The sequence below is a fragment of the Oryctolagus cuniculus genome, chromosome 7, assembly GCF_051225735.1.
Source record: "Oryctolagus cuniculus isolate XC-2025 breed Fujian yellow rabbit chromosome 7, ASM5122573v1, whole genome shotgun sequence".
NCBI classification, from domain to species: domain Eukaryota; kingdom Metazoa; phylum Chordata; class Mammalia; order Lagomorpha; family Leporidae; genus Oryctolagus; species Oryctolagus cuniculus.
In genome coordinates this window covers 48,393,195-48,409,931 of record NC_142873.1, presented here as the reverse complement: position 1 = coordinate 48,409,931, position 16,737 = coordinate 48,393,195, and the positions used below count along the sequence as shown (strand labels likewise).

Below are 16,737 nucleotides of genomic sequence, written 5' to 3'. Positions count from 1 at the left end.
CAGATCTGATCCCCAGATCAGTACAACATAGACCAAACTATGGGTAGAGTGCCTTCTGTCTCCTTGATGGGACATTCATATAACACTGGACTTTTTTTTTCTCCTATAAAACTCATCCTGTACACCCTTAATGAATATTAAGCCAATTGTTACTGCACTTAAGACATTCTTCTTATATCAGATTATTGGTACTTTCTAGTACCAGTATAGTGGGAAGAATTAAAAATTAATATCCTTAGAAATTTAGTGTTAAAAAGATACCTATTTCAGATACTCATGAGAGTAACAGAGTGATAAAAATTATAGGAACTCAGATAAGTTTTTAAATTACAGCCAACTATAGCTTATTTGATCTCTCTTATAAAATACATTCCTAAAGATCCTGACAAGAACTGAACATGAGTTTTAGCTGTCTGTAATCTTCCCCCCTTTATAGAAATGTTAGTAAGAATTGGAATAACACATATCAATTGGAGGAAAAGAAGAGAATCTATATTTTGCCTGAATAGTCAGTCTCTGTGTAATTGAGAGCTCACTATAATGGATTAAAAAACATTGGTATCATAATCATGCAGCACCTTCCTAAGCAAGTGACTTTTTTCAACAAGAAAAAATATTGGCCAGTAGCTAGAAGAAGGAAGACTTGAAGGAAAAGAACTTGGAGAAGAACTTTACTTTCATAAAGATTTATAAAGAAACTTTTCCTGCAGCCTAAAGCACTGGATTAATATTGGGTTAATAGTTTAGCCTTGGGCTTATATCCATTTTCCATGCTACTAGAAAAACTCATAAAAATTATAGATTAGCTCCACTACAAATTCATTGTTTCTGACCCCAGTGGAATTTAGGGGAGAGGTCTGCCCTGCAGATAGGCTGGGTAGTCATCAGCAAGTAGAGGTATTGAAGAAGACGAAGCTAGGTGAGATCATCTCAGAGGTGATATCCGTAGAACTTCCGACAGTGACGGCATGTGCTCTATCTGTGCTAGCACAAAGGCAGCCACGAGCTATATGTGGCTGTGCAGCACTTGAGATATGGCTAAGACTGCCGAGGAACTGAATTTTAAATTTTATTTTATTTTATATAGCCTTATGTGGTTAATGGCCCCTACATTGGACAGAGCAGGATTGGGGAATAAAATATGTACAGTTTGAGAGGAAAGGAAGACAAATGGCCGGACTCTGGGTACTCCACTGTTAACCCAAGAACTGGGGGAGATGAGGTGGAACTGTCAAGGAACACTGAAAATTAGCAACTAAGTGAAGAAAGCATATCCAGGGGAAGCAGGTGATCAGCTTAGTCAGCTGTCACTGACAGGTTGAGTAAGACAAGGATTGAAAATAATCATTTGGAGCTAGCTGTATAATCTTGACAAGAGAAGTTATTTAGTGGAGTCATGAAGGCCAAACCTGACTGAAATTATTTATGATAGAATGACCATAGGATAATTAACATTTCTGAATTTCTGCTCCCTCAAGTGTGATTTTTGCCTTGCAAAGCTGTAAGCAAAGTACCTGGCAAATAGTAGATACTCAACAAATGGTTACTGGTATGCATGGTCCTTTTGAGAGAAGAAAATAGAATGATACTCATTCTTTAAGTCATTTGTTGCACAAATATTTATTGACTACCTACTGTGTGTGAGTCCCTGTTTTAAGATGGAAGACTCAGCAACAAACAGTTCCTCCCTACCCACCAAATTCCCTAACCCCATAAAGCTTGCTTCCTAATCACATGTGCACTCTAGAACAAGAGAACAGACTGTAACAGAGAGCCTGGCTGGAAACATAGACTGAAGTTGAAAAAGACTATACATTAATTAAGCATTGCTCCAATTGCTTTTATCTTTGGCAGAGAAAGAGCAGGATCAGATCTGTGTTTGGGGAGATAAAAGTGGCTCACAAATGAAGTAGAAGTGAAGTACCAAAGTCGTGACTATGATAGGACTCTGACAGGCAGCCAGGGAAACTGAGTTAAGGGATGTAGTCAAGATAGTCACAGAGAGAACTCCCATCCACTGGCTTACTCCCCAGTTGTCCTCAATGGCCTAGACTTGGCCAAAGCCAAAAGCCAGGAACTCAATTCAGGTCTCCCACATGGGTGGCAGAAACCCAATTATCTGAGCCATCACCACTGCCTCTCAGGGTACACATTAATAGGAAGCCACAGTAAGGAGCTGGAGACAGGCATCAAATTCAGGCACTGCAATATGGAATGCAGGCATCTTAACCGCTAGGCTGAATCCTTGCCCCTAGACCTCGGTTTTAGGCATGATGAGTTGCGGTCTGTGGTGTACAGAAATGTACAGTCACCAAGAATGAAGGTGAAAGCTAAAGCTAAAGGCTTGGAGTCCTGGTAGTGCGATAGTCCAATCTAGATAAAATATGTGGGGAAAAATGAGAATCAAGACAAGACACTGAGAATAAACAGCTTGTAAATTGAATAAAGAAAAAACTTTTTTTAAAATCTATTCCACTAAAACAGCCATCATTATAATCATCAATGACCTCTATTAATACATCCATTGTTATTTCTCAGCCCTAATCTTTGTTGACCTGTCTGCAGTTTTCCTTTAACTTTTTCTTTGAAACGTTTGGCTCCCATAATGCCATATTTTTCTAGTTTTACTGTTATCTTCTGTTCCCTTGCTGTTCCTGCTTTGCTTCCTCTGAGGTTTCCTTCCTTTACCTATTCTTCAGTGTTGGAGCTCACCAGGTTCCACTCTAAACCTCCTTTCTTACACTGTACAATCTCCAAAACTTCACGTGCTGGTGATACACAGATCTTTATTGGACAGGTCATAATATGAAGCCATGATGAGATATTGCTTTTTTACCCATCAGTTTGAAAAGACCAAAAGCTTTGAAAATACATGGTGTTGGGGCCGGTGCTGTGGTGTATCAGGTATCCCATATGGGCTCTGGTTGAATCCTGGCTACTTCTCTTCCAATCCAAATCTCTGCTATGGCTTGGGAAAGCAGTGGAAGATGGCCCAAATGTTTGGGCCCTTGCACCCACATGGGAGACCTAGGAGAAGCTCCTGGCTCCTAGCTTCAGGTCCACCGAGCTCTGGCAGTTTCAGCCATTAGGGGAGTGAACCAGAGGATAGAAGACCACCTCTCTGTCTCTCTCTGTCTATAACTCTACCTCTCAAATAAATAAATCTTTAAAAAAAATAAAATAAAATACATAGTGTTGATAAGGATGTGGGGGAAATAGGTACTTTCCTGAAATTCTGATAAGAAAACATCTATGAAGCAACTTTGCAATATCTATCAAAATCTTAAATGCATGATATCCAAGATATGGGCAAGCAGCAGAATGGTGTGTATAAATATGCTTCTCTGTGGGTCTGTGTCTGTGTGTGTAGAAGGGGTGGGGAGAGAGAGAGAGAATATCTCTGAAAGGATGCTTAAGAAACAAGTAACAGTGTTTGCCTCTAGAGAGAAACTGGGGAGAAGACGAGCAGGAGAGGTAAGAAGGAAACCCACTCTTTCAGTATGTGCCCTTTCATATTTTATGCCATGTGTGCCTTTTTCTAGTCAAAAACAGTATATTTTAAAATAACAAACATTACTGTATATAACAGCATGTAATTCTTAAAGCACCATGATACTAACTACATAGTTTCAGGGGGATAGTTTGAATGGAGCTTATTTTGTCTTAAAAGGTAAATATAGTACTTCAAGAAAAGGCATGATTTCAAGTCCCAAATCCACATAGAAATGTCGTAATGGACTCTTTACCTATTTAATTGCAAAATAACCACTTCTTCATCAGTGGGAGTTTTTAAATCTTTTACTGGGGAGTTCTGTAAAGAGACTATCTGAACATTTTTAAGTAGCCACACTTCTATTTCCAAGAAGTTCCACCAAAACAACTACCCTCTCAATTAATTTCTTCATGATATTTTAGAAAGAGACAGAGAGATAAACAGAAAGGAAGCATAGAGTTAGATTTTTTAAATGATTTTTACATAAGCATGTGTATTCCTTGTTCAGTTTTGTGCCAAAACCTCCAAAATGGGTACTGCTTTTGCTTGATGTAGTTTTAAACAGTGTCCAATGAGTGATTTAACAAAATGTCTTGCTTACTAAAATTAAGTAGTTTTAGCTTCTTGTGTTGGTATGAGAAAAGAAGAACAAGACAAACTTTAACAATTTTGATCTCCTTCTTGCTGACATAGGAGCTAATTGAAGAGCCACTCTTGTTACAAAGCCATTTTGATAAGGAATGAGACAGTGAAATATCACAGTGCTCCCAGATGAAGCTAGTGGCTGAGCTGATATGTCAGCATGTCCAGTATCAAAACCACCCACTTTTTTTTTTCTTTTTTGGTTTCCATGGTTTCTTTTCCTTGGTTTCTCAAAGAATTTCAAAAACAAAGATTTTAAGAGAAGAGGTGGAGTGCCTAGAAGTACCTTTAATATTTGGGTCCCAATCTTTTCTTAGACTCAAAATACTAATGTTACTAGTTCCCCTGTTATGGGACATCCAAATCCACCCGTACTTTTCAACATGCTTTGAGGTTCTTGGACAGAAGGCATTGTAACACCACTTTACCAAGTGTTTGAAAAGGGGCTTATACGTGAAAGATGTATAGTACAAGCATAAATTTCTGCTATATTGACATGTCACAGTTAAGCACTCTGCAGCCTCTTGAATATAAAAGAATATTTCTACATTTGGTTCCAGCAAACACTATTATGCTATTCTGAAATCCACAGCACAGAAATTATGAGACATCCGCTCATAAACAGAAAGCAAATCACTATTCAGCATTTCCTGCTCTGTTTCCTGCCAATTTCAGATAATTAAAACTTTTTTTAAACCTTTTATTCTATTCTCCTTAATTCTGCTTCCTCCACCAAAAAAAGAGTTGGAAATTAAAACTCTGTGTATATAATAATAACAATAGCTCTTTGCCCCTTTTTCCTTATCCTGTGACATTATCTTTCTTGTCACAGGCCTCAGGACATCATTGTGTTTGTAATCGGAGGGGCCACATATGAAGAGGCTCTAACAGTTTATAACTTGAACCGCACCACTCCGGGAGTGAGGATTGTCCTGGGAGGAACCACAGTGCACAACACCAAAAGGTAAAGGAGAACGCTCAGTCCTACAATTCTGTCCCCTTTCATGGAGGAAAAAGGCTTAAATTCCCTTTATGTTGGAAAAGTTTGGTCAATGCTGTCCAAACTACCATTGATCAAAATGTTCTGGTGTTTGTATCATCAGTTCATAGACTAATTTAGAGTTTATGGGCTGAAGAATCTATAGTTCATTAAGTTCACAAATTACTTAAATTAGGTCAAACACCCTTCACTGTTAACAACTTGTGTTTCCTATGTTCAAAGAAGGAGAAATTTAATAACCACAGACTGGCACTTTGAAAACACTTAAACATTATGGTATTGAATTCTGTGAGTTTTCTATTTTGTTGATTAATTATATTCACTCAAAAAAGTATTTAGTAAAAACAATAAAAATAAGAGTAAGCCAAAGATATTACTTCAAATAAGTCACTGTCTATTAGGAAAGACAGCATAAAAAATAAGAAGGTAAATGCCTGGATGCAGAAAAAAGAGCCATGGATTCTTGCGAGTCACTAAGGGAAGATAGTATATAAGCTGAGCCTTGGATAGAAAATGGACTTATAGAAAAAGAGTTTTCTAGATGGAGTTAACCAGATGAACAAGATGTGAAAGCTGTAGGCAGCATACACACGCAAAGAAAAGCAAGCGGTCAACTCTCTGGAATGTGCTAATAAAATAAAAAGGTTGGTTGAATACCAGGCTGAGGAATTTCTATTTTCTTATGAAGAAAATGGGGGATTATTGAAGGGTTTTTAGCAGTGAGATCACAAGAGGGTCACATTGTTTTAGGAAGATTAATTTGGCAGCTAAGGGTAGAGGAGGAAGAGCCTGGAGAACCGTGGCATGATGATTGGCTCTAATGATTGGGGACCTGAGAGATCCATGTTGTACATGCATGCATGAATAACTAGGAATCATTAAAAGGTTTGTGACTTTTTCATTTTATATTTGTATGGGTTTTTAAATACAACTTTTCTCCTTTATTGTAGAGGTGATATATTGTTGATTCTGATTTTTTTTTATTAATTCTAAAAGTATAAGGAGAAAAAAGTTCCCATAATTTAACCACTGTTAACTTTTTGGTCTTTTCAGACTTTTTTTTTAAAGCCTGTATTGATATTTTTATGAGTATGTGGATACAAAGGGATCTCATTGAACATTGTGTCTTATAACCTGCATTTTTCATTCCTGCATTCCTACCTTTCCATCTTACTATTTCTGTGAACTTGAGCAAGTTGCTTAACCTCTTTGTCAGTGTCCAGAACTCACTGGTCATTTACATATATATATACAAGTACTTTGTGTAAATTACCAGTTCATGTCCTTTGCCCATTTCACAACTGAGGTAATTTTATTTCTCTTAATTTTTTAACAACTTGTCTGTAATATACTTGTATTTTACAAATCTTTTCCTCTTTTTGATGTTTTATTATACATTATTTATAGTGTTTTGTTACACAAAAATCTTGTTGCTGTAATTATTGTTTTAATTTTGTGTCATCAAAGCTACTGGTGATAGCAGGCTTCGATGTTGGGTTTGGAATGTTCTTTCTCAGCCAAGGTTGTATAAATTCTAACATCTATTTTTCCATTATTTTTAGGGCTTAAACTTTTATCTTTACAATCTACCAGAATTTTATTTTGATATAAATTATATAGTAGGACTTTCTTGTGTAACTTTTATAGAAATATTTCATTAAGAGGGCTTTTTTTCCTCCAGACCACTTATCCAGTTCTCCTGACAGCAATTGGATGTCCAACAATTCAATTTAATTCTGACACTGCTTACCTGGAATTAAAGCAGATCTCACAAGTTAAAGGGGCTGAATCTCACAAGACTGGTCCCACTTCAGATGCCAATCACAAATCCCACACTCTGACTAACCAGCTATAAATTGGGGATTCCATGACCCCTTTCTAAGCTTTAATAATTTGCCAAAATGTCTCTCACAGAACTCAGGAAAGCATTTAACTTAAAATTTCCAGTTTATTATTAAGGGATACAACTATACAACTCTGGAACAGTAAAATCAAAGAGATGTGTAAGGCAGGGTTTGGGGGTGGGAGGTGGGGATGTGGCATTCCATGCCAGTTCCACACATGCCACCGTCCTAGCACCTCAATGTGTTCACCAACCCACAAGTTCCCTGAACCCTGTCATTAATGGAGGCTCCATTATGTGGGCACGATAGATTATATCATAGGCTATTAATAATTAACTCAGTCTTCAGCAATTCTGTCCTCCTGAGAGCCCCCTGCGGCTGAGAGTTCCAACCTTCTAATCAAGGCTTGGTCTTTCTGGCAACCAGCACCATCCTGAAGCTACTGTTGGGGCCTGCCAAGTATAGCTTCACTGGAACAAAAGGCACTTCCATCACCCTCATCACCCAGGAAATTCTAAGGGTTTTAGGAGCTCTGTGCCAAGAACTGGAGACAAAGACCAAGTATTTTTCAGTGATTCTGCATACTTGTATATATATACTTCCTTACATACAGAAAAGTATAATGATAAACAGATATCTCAATAAGGTATCACAAAGTGAACACATCTACTCATATGCAGTCACCACCCAGTTCAAGACATACATTACCAATACCCCTACATGCCTCCCTTAATGCCATATGCCCCCTCATCACACCTCCCTGCAAAGTAATCAGAAGTATAACTTCTGTCACTAGAAAATAGTTTACTTGGCTTTACAAGACGTTTGTTGAGTGAGTGAAAAAAAATAGAAAAATGGAAACTTCATCTATCTCTACCCTTCTCATAGAATGTTTTTTACTCTAATCACCTTCCTTCCATTTTATGTGGTATCATTGTCTAACATTTTGGTTTACCATGTTTTTCAGTTCCCAAGTTAATCATTATTTTCAGTGGTCATTGCTATTTGAAAATTTGTCTACAAATTTCCCCTTTTTTCCTCCTCTGCTTTCTTTCATCCTGGCTCTTCCTTCAATCCAATCTTACTAAAACACATCCTTTAGTAGTTCTGTAAGCGACTGGTCAACTTGATGTTTTTGTCTAAAAATGTCAAAGTTTAGAATTCCAGGGTGGTAATTTTTTCTCAGCACTTAAAAGCCAGATGACAATGGAATATTGTTTTTAATAGTTTCTATAAAGAAGTCAATTCTAATATGATTGCTTTTTATTTGTATGTCATCTTATCTGAATCTTTTTTGATTATCTCTTTAATATACTAGTTACAACATTATGTATCTAAATGAAAATTTATATTTATGTTAGTTGGTGTGAAAATTCATATTTGATGTGACTTCTAGAAATTTTCTAATCATCATTTCTTTGAATACTACCTCCTTTTCATTTCCTCTATTTTCTCTGAACCTCCTAAGAGGTACATGTTGGTTCTTCATCTGTTTTTCATGTCTCTTGTTCTTTGGCCCTTGAACTCATGCAAGACTTTAAACCTCAGAGTCATAAGTTAAGGGTACTGGCCAGCGCCACGGCTCACTAGGCTAATCCTCCACCTTCAGTGCTGGCACCTAGGTTCTAGTCCCAATCAGGGCGCCAGATTCTGTCCCGGTTGCTCCTCTTCCAGTCCAGCTGTCTACTGTGGCCCGGGAAGGCAGTGGAGGATGACCCAAGTGCTTGGGCCCTGCACCCACATGGGAGACCAGGAGGAAGCACCTGGCTCCTGGCTGTGGATCGTAGCTGCCATTTGGGGGTGAACCAACAGAAGGAAGACCTTTCTCTCTGTCTCTCTCTCTCTCACTGTCTAACTCTGCCTGTTAGAAAAAAAAAAAAAAAGTTAAGGGTACTAAGAGAGTAGAAGTGGTGCAAATTAGTGTTTAGGAGGTGGGGCCTAATGAAAGGTCCTTAGGTCACTGGGGACATGCCCTTGGAAGATAGCTCTCATGAGAAGGTTGTTAGAAAAATACAAGTTTGGGTCCAGCCTTTCTGCTTCCTGGCTCACATGTGATATCTCCGTATGTGCTCCCCCACTGCCATCCACCACCTTCAGCAGAGGCCAAACCAGTAGCGCCACCTGAGCTTTGACTTGAACCTCCAAAACTGGGTTAATTTTTTTCTCTTTTAAAGCTGTTTTCCTCAGGTACTTTGTTGTAGTAATAAAATCTGATGAATACACCTCTCGTTTAAATTATCCATCTGTTGTCTCTTTGTGCTACCTTCTGTATAGTATTTTTTAGATAAGTATTCCAGTTCAATTGTTCTCTTCTCAGCTGTGTTTAATCTCTGTTTAATTTGTCCATTAAGTTTTTAATTTAAAAGACATTTTTATATCTACAAGTTATCTGTGCTGCTTTTTCAAATCTGCCTGATATTTTAAATATCCTCTTCTTTTCTCATGTTTTCAAATCCATCATTTTTCTTTATAACCTGAAGTATTTACATGTCTAACTCTGCTGTTGTGTCTGCTAACATTAGCTCATGATGAATCATTTTTGCATGTGTTCTCTAATTGTAAATTTTGAGTTATCTTAAGAAGATTTTATCCATAAGACCCATGAGGTGCCTAAGTTGAAGATATATCTCTTCTGCATAATTTTCCTTTCATTTCAGCTAGCTATCCCAAGAGCAGGGTCAGGCTGGAATGATTTTTCCCGTTAATTTCTGTAGTATGCTTATGGTTTCCTGAACCATGCAAAGGCACTACCATCTTGTGTTCAAGCTTCCTTGTCATCTCCCTGTGCATAGGTTTTTTTTTTTTCAATCCACTTTTTCAGTGAGTGCCTCTGCTCTATGTGGGAGTCTCAATTCTAATTGCTTTTCTTCCTGAGGCCTAAGCCTTGATTTTTAGCCTTGGCTATTAAAATACAGTGTCCAGGGCCGTTGCCGCGGCTCACTAGGCTAATCCTCCGCCTAGCGGCGCCGGCACACCGGGTTCTAATCCCGGTTGGGGCGCCAGATTCTGTCCCGGTTGCCCCTCTTCCAGGCCAGCTCTCTGCTGTGGCCAGGGAGTGCAGTGGAGGATGGCCCAGGTGCTTGGGCCCTGCACCCCATGGGAGACCAGGAAAAGCACCTGGCTCCTGGCTCCTGCCATCGGATCAGCGCGCTGCGCTGGCCGCAGCGCGCTAGCCACGGCGGCCATTGGAGGGTGAACTAAAGGCAAAGGAAGACCTTTCTCTCTGTCTCTCTCTCTCACTGTCCACTCTGCCTGTCAAAAAAAAAAAAAAATACAGTGTCCATATTTAATATAACTGGCATACAACCATCAGGTGGTCATAGTGTGAGAACCTAAATCATGGATCCATTGTTGAGATGATCCTTAGAGATTCCTCTTATGTTCTTAAAGTATTTGATATCCATTTAAAAGGATGTTTGTCATTTTCTGTCCCACATTTCTATATGTGTTATAGAATTTTTACCTTGTGTAGTCTGCCTTAGTTCCTGAAGTGGAATTCGATATGGTTATGATCTTGGGAAAGTATAACATAGTAGTAACACTATATGAATCTTACGCTAATTTGGAAACTATTAGATGATATTGTTTGGAAGGGCAGCTAGTGTCAAACTGAGAGTTTCGCACCCAATTCAGTAGTCAGTGGTGTGCTCTTGAATGTTTTGAACACAAAAGTGGCGTAATATCAACCATTTTATTCAAGTTTCTCCCTTTGCTGCTGTTGATGCTAATAAAAACAATAATAATTGTGCTTATTGAGCATATATTGTGTGGGAGGCACTGTACTAAGTACTCTACCTATATTAACTCATTTAATCTTCTCATAAGGTACCTATTACTTTTATCTCCACTCTATATGTGGAAACTGCACATAGAGAGATTAATTAACTTACCCAAATAAACATGGCTATTAAATTGTCAGGATTGAGAGTGCATGCTTTTCCTTCATAAGTATTACTTGAATGCTTGATACTGTATTGCCCTCTAAATAATAATTAATAATATAAGACTCAAAGGGTCTTATTTATTACTTGCTGATAGTTATTTAGGATTTTATCTTCTTGATCCAAATGAGGTAGTTTATTTATGAGGCATCTTCAAAAAATGCATAGAAAATATATACTGTAAAAAATCATAGATATAAAATTTTTATTAAAATTTTTTTAATTTTGTAGAACTTAACTTTAATTCCATTTTCCATGAACTTTCTAAAGTTCCCCCGTTGGTTTAGATAACCATATGCTCTTAACTAGGCTCCTGTATCAGGATACTAATAGATAAACTGACTCTTAAGTGATCCTTCTGAGCACTAATATTTTCCACTATTTGTATCTCCAGTTGCCTATGCTTAAGAATTATAGCATCTTCTCTTTAATTTGAAATCTCAGAAGTTTTAAACTAAATATCTAAATTGCAACTTAAAAATAAGTTGAATTTAGATGAAAAAAACAGATTAGCAAGGATTTTTACATGTCTTTATAATTTAGTCATAATACAAACAAAAATACGTATCACTGGCTGTGTTTGTCTAAAGGTACTGTGAATGAAATTTCATTTTACTTTTTTAAAAAAGGAAAAGAAAAAATGAAACATCTAGGTTTGTCCTTAAGTTAGTATCTGAGTTCTTGAGCAAATAATTAAGAAAGTAAGGCAGTCATCTTTGTAGTCCCAGGCACCAAACACCTGAGTGCCCAGCCTGGGCATCAGGCTTCCCACCCAGTCACCACCACACCCAAGGCAGGGCACCGACCCTCTGGGGCTGCTTCTCTGTACATTACGCTGGTGTAGCCGCCTGCACTGCCGACTGTGTAGACCTCACTCCTGGGGATCCCAGGCCATTTTCTACCGCAAGGAAAAGGAGACTGAGAAACCACTGCTGTGACATAGCCACACCAAGTGTTAATGCAAGTTTTTAATGGCCGTATATACAATTTAAGATATTAAAATATGTACAGTATTTGAAAATTAAATAATCATCTGAAAAAAAAAAAGAAAGAAAATAAGGCAGCCCGGCAAAAGCTTTCTAACAAAATCTTCCAACAGTAGCGAGCTTTGGTATTTCTTTGACCTAACAGCAATTTCTAAGCGGTTCATATTTGAGCATGAGTCTTATCAATAAAAGATTCAATCAAATATTAGACAGCATTGCTCACTGGCTCCTGACCAATGAAACTTTTAGGAAGAGGGAGTTGCTGTGGTAATCACCAAATTGGAAAAAATTTAGTTAATAGTTTTAGTTCATAAGTGATCCAATATCAGGTTTTAATAGTTTACTTTTATAAATGTATGTCCTTTAGCCAGTAAGTAAATAGTGAAATGTATCACTATCAGTAAGAAGATAAAGGAATTGTATTTCAGAGACCAATTATTGTAAAGGCTTAAGTAATTGAAAGCACCACAGAGTTTCAGCCTTCAGTGGAAAGGCTCCAGTTCATGATGAACTTAGGCTACCTTGAGTAGTTCTAATGTACTGAGTAAGTTCACAACACTGATACTCATTACCATTCTATACTGTCATTTAGGGAAAAGCTGTTATTTTTTTAAAAATCAGTTTGTTTTTCACTTGCAACTATTACAGTTGCCTTGAGCTAGCAATGAAAAACTTGATGTGGAGGAGGAAAAGTTAAGTTATGAATTACTAGGGTTTATTTGATGGGAGAGGGGGTTATCCTGTAATTTTCTATGCAGTGCTTAGGTTATTTCTTAAGGAAAAGCCCAGTGGAACAACTTACAAAGATACAGCACAGAAACATTACTTTGAGAGACTTTGCAGATCAGAAAACAACTTACTTTCCTATGCGCCCTGGTGGATACCCTCCTTTCGTACTTGGAATTGTGGAAGACATGGTGTGAACTACCCAACAAGGCTCTAGATTCGTGGGTAACACCGTGAACAGGAAATCACATCTCGTCACTGTTGAGTGTGAAATGCTGTCCTTCCATAGTGGGACATGCCTGTGGTAGGATATCTGGGGGGTACAGTTCACTTGGCTTGCCTGATCTTTACAACTTTCAAAATCTGAGATTCCTGCAAATGTATTCTGCAATCAGATCCCAGAACTAGTGCTTACTAGTGTATCATATGAGATGATTTATTTACTGTAATAAGTGGGTGATATCCTGGGGTACCCTATATGAGTGCACTTCAAAAAGTTTATGAACAAAATTGTTTTAAAAAGTAAGTTGACTTTGATGCAGAATATTTTTTCAGTCCATCTATGTTTTTTTCATGGTGTGTACTTCTATCAACTTTTTAAAAAAAGATTTATTTTAGTCATTTTAAAGGCAGAGTTAGAGAGAAATAGAGAGAGAGACAGAAAGAGAGCTCTTACATCTTCTGCTTCACTCCCCAAATGGCCACAACATTCGGGGCCAGGCCAGGCTGAAGCCAGGAGCCAGGGGCTTCATCCAGGTCCCCTGGGTGCAGGGGCTGAAGGAACTGGGCCATCCTCTGCTTTTTTCCAACCACATCAGCAGGGAGCTGGACCAGAAGTGGAGCATCCAGGACTCAAACGGGTGCCCATATGGGATGCCAGCCTTGCAGGCAGTGGCTTAACCTGCCTCGCTACATCAGCCCCTCACCCCCATCAACTTTTTGAAGACCCCTCATATATATTTCTTTTTTTTTTTTTTTTTTGACAGGCAGAGTGGACAGTGAGAGAGACAGAGAGAAAGGTCTTCCTTTGCCGTTGGTTCACCCTCCAATGGCCGCCCCAGCCGGCGCACCGCACCAATCCGATGGCAGGAGCCAGGTACTTATCCTGGTCTCCCATGCGGGTGCAGGGCCCAAGGACTCGGGCCATCCTCCACTGCACTCCCTGGCCACAGCAGAGAGCTGGCCTGGAAGAGGGGCAACCGGGACAGAATCCGGCACCCCGACCAGGACTAGAACCCGGTGTGCTGGCGCCGCAAGGCAGAGGATTAGCCTAGTGAGGCGCGGCGCCGGCCCTGAAGACTCCTCATATATATTTCTAAGGTACTTTGCAGATTGCCTTTACTGTAAATTGAAGCACTCTTTTGTAAACAAAACTAAAAAGTAAAGAATAGAAATCAATTCTTTCCTTTATTCCCTGGTATATTTCCAGAAATGAATGTAATTTTTGATGAGACAGTCGGGCCTCTGTATCAGTAAGCTGCTTCATCTTAAACCAGAAGATAGCTTAAGATGTATGTCTCATAGATCTTAAAAGGAAATATACATTACTATAATCTGGAATTCAAGTTAGCATTCAAAGTTATAATTTAAGTGGCTTTTTTTAAGTAACTTCTTTCTTTGAAATAGATCCTTGGCCAGCGCCATGGCTCAATAGGCTAATCCTCCACCTGCGGCGCCGGCACACCGGGTTCTAGTCCCGGTCGGGGCGCTGGATTCTGTCCCGGTTGCCCCTCTTCCAGGCCAGCTCTCTGCTGTGGCCCGGGAGTGCAGTGGAGGATGGCCCAAGTGCTTGGGCCCTGTACCCGCATGGGAGACCAGGAGAAGCATCTGGCTCCTGGCTTCGCATCAGCGTGGTGCACCAGCTGCAGCGCGCCGGCCACAGCAGCCATTGGAGGGTGAACCAATGGTAAAGGAAGACCTTTCTCTCTGTCTCTCTTTCTCACTGTCCACTCTGCCTGTAAAAAAAAAAAAAAAAAAAAAAAAAAAAAGGTAGTAACCTATCCCAGAGATCTCTTCAAAGGTCTTCAATTTTTCTTTTTTAAGGCAGAGAAACTGCCCTGCAAAAGCATCTGGGTGATGCATTCAGCAGTGACCTGAACATATGTAGGTACCTGCACTAAGCAGTTAGTCCAGTGTCTCCAGCCACGCAGGTTTGCAGTGTGCAGGACGTCATCTACTGTCGCAGTACTTTCCCTTATGGGGGAGTTACTTTCCCTCCCCTCACTACTTCCCTCTTCATTTGTCTCACTAGTCATATTAGCTTAATATATCCTCAATTAAGAGGGGAAATGTCAAATTCCAATTTCTGGGCATTATATATGATGTGCATTGTTGCTATAGCACCAAAGATATTTTCAACGACATCTATATGGAACAGTCAGAAGTCATATTGTCCTACTTATTAGTTTAGAATAAATAAATACTTATTGAACACATGAGAACAACATTAAGTCAATAGTTAATTCACTTATTACTGAGCATTAGGATACCTCCACGAATAAAATGAAAATCTTAACCCTTGTAAAATTTTTATCATAATGTGGGGAAGACAGAAATTAATAATAATGAGTAAGTAAATTTTATAATAAATCAGGAGGTGATAAATTCAATGAGGGGGAAAAGTGGAGCAGGGTAGAGGGAAGTGCTAGCGTTTGGGAACAGTAGGGTAGGTCACACTCAGTGTGGTGTCTGGAAAGTCTCATTAAGAGATTTAGGGGGCCAGCATGGGGACACCTGCACTCCATATGCAAGTGCCCATTTGAGTCCCAGCTATATTTCCTGCTAAGATGCCTGAAAAGCAGTAAATGATGGCCCAGATACTTGGGTTTCTGACACCCACATGGGAACCCAGATGCAGTTCCTGGCTGCTGGCTTCAGCCTGGACCAGACCTGGCCGTTGTGGGCATTTGAGGAGTGAACCAGCAGATGGAAGGTATCTCTCCCACTCTCCTCTCTCTGCTGCTCTCTCTCTCTTTCCCTCCTTCTTTCTCTCTCTCTCATCTTCCCACCTTGCCCCCCTCTACCATTCTGCCTTTCAAATAAATAAATCTGAGAGAAGGAGAGAGAGATAGAGAGAGAGAGAAAGAATTTGTGCAGACACCTGCAGGGTGAGAGCAGTGAGCCTTATGAATACAGAGGGAGGCATCCCAGGCACAGCAGACATGGGCTGAAGCAGGCTCATGCAGTGTGCAGGAGCCTCAAGGAAGATGTGAGTCTGGTTGGAGTGAGCCAGGGGAAAAGGAAGGAGTTGCAGTCAGAGAGCTAGCTGGGGCCTGATAATGGAGAGGCTTATAGTCTGTCATGAAGAAAGCTTTGTAGGGTTGGGTTTCTGCAAAATAGCCTTACTGAGATATAATTCACTTACTAAACCATTCATCCACTTAAAGTATACAATTCATGGTTTTTCACTATTATTTCAGATATGTGCAACCATCACCACAGTCAATTTTAGAACATTTTCATCACTTCAAAAATTATCCCCCTTTTAGCCCCAAAAAATCACCAATCTGCTTTTTGTCCATATGGAGTTCCCTGTTCTGGTCATTTCATATTAATGAAATCATGTAAAATGTAGGCTATGTGACTGGCTTAGCATATTATTAGGGTTCATCGATGTTGTAGCATACATCAGTACTTCATTCCTTTCTACATTTAAATAGTATTTCTACATCTAAATTGTATTCATGTACTATGTTTTGTTTATCCATTTGTCAGTTGATGAGCATTTGCGTTATGTCCATCTTTTGGCTATTTTGAATCTCAAATATGGTAGAAGTATAAATTTATATAATTGATATGATTTATACTTTATAATTTTTCTGGAAATCAATGTGGCATTATGTAATCAAAGATATGCTATAAACATTTTTGTGCATTTGTGTGCATTATATGGTTTTAAGCACAGTCATGATGTTTTGACTGTCAGAACATATGTGTATTAAGAGAATTATGCACCATAAAGAACATAGCTTCATTATAAAAGTGCAGATTGCTCTGTGTATTTGAACAAACTATAACCATTATTTATTCACCTGCAATAAATTGAACCAGTATCCTAGCTGTGTTTCTGATGCACATGATCCTACCTTGCAAATAAAGGAGCGTC

The 16,737-nt window shown here is 39.1% G+C and overlaps 1 protein-coding gene across 6 annotated transcripts in view; it reads left to right on the top strand.

Annotated features, from left to right (window-relative positions):
* VPS45 (vacuolar protein sorting 45 homolog) overlaps positions 1-16,737 on the top strand; it is a 76,975-nt gene that overhangs the window by 39,189 nt on the left and 21,049 nt on the right. For all 6 annotated transcript variants that reach the window (XM_089300007.1, XM_051858711.3, XM_089300005.1 and 3 more), the window contains one exon: positions 4,968-5,099. In XM_089300007.1, coding sequence (XP_089156133.1) covers positions 4,968-5,099 — 132 coding nt within the window. The remainder of the gene's footprint in view (positions 1-4,967; positions 5,100-16,737) is intronic.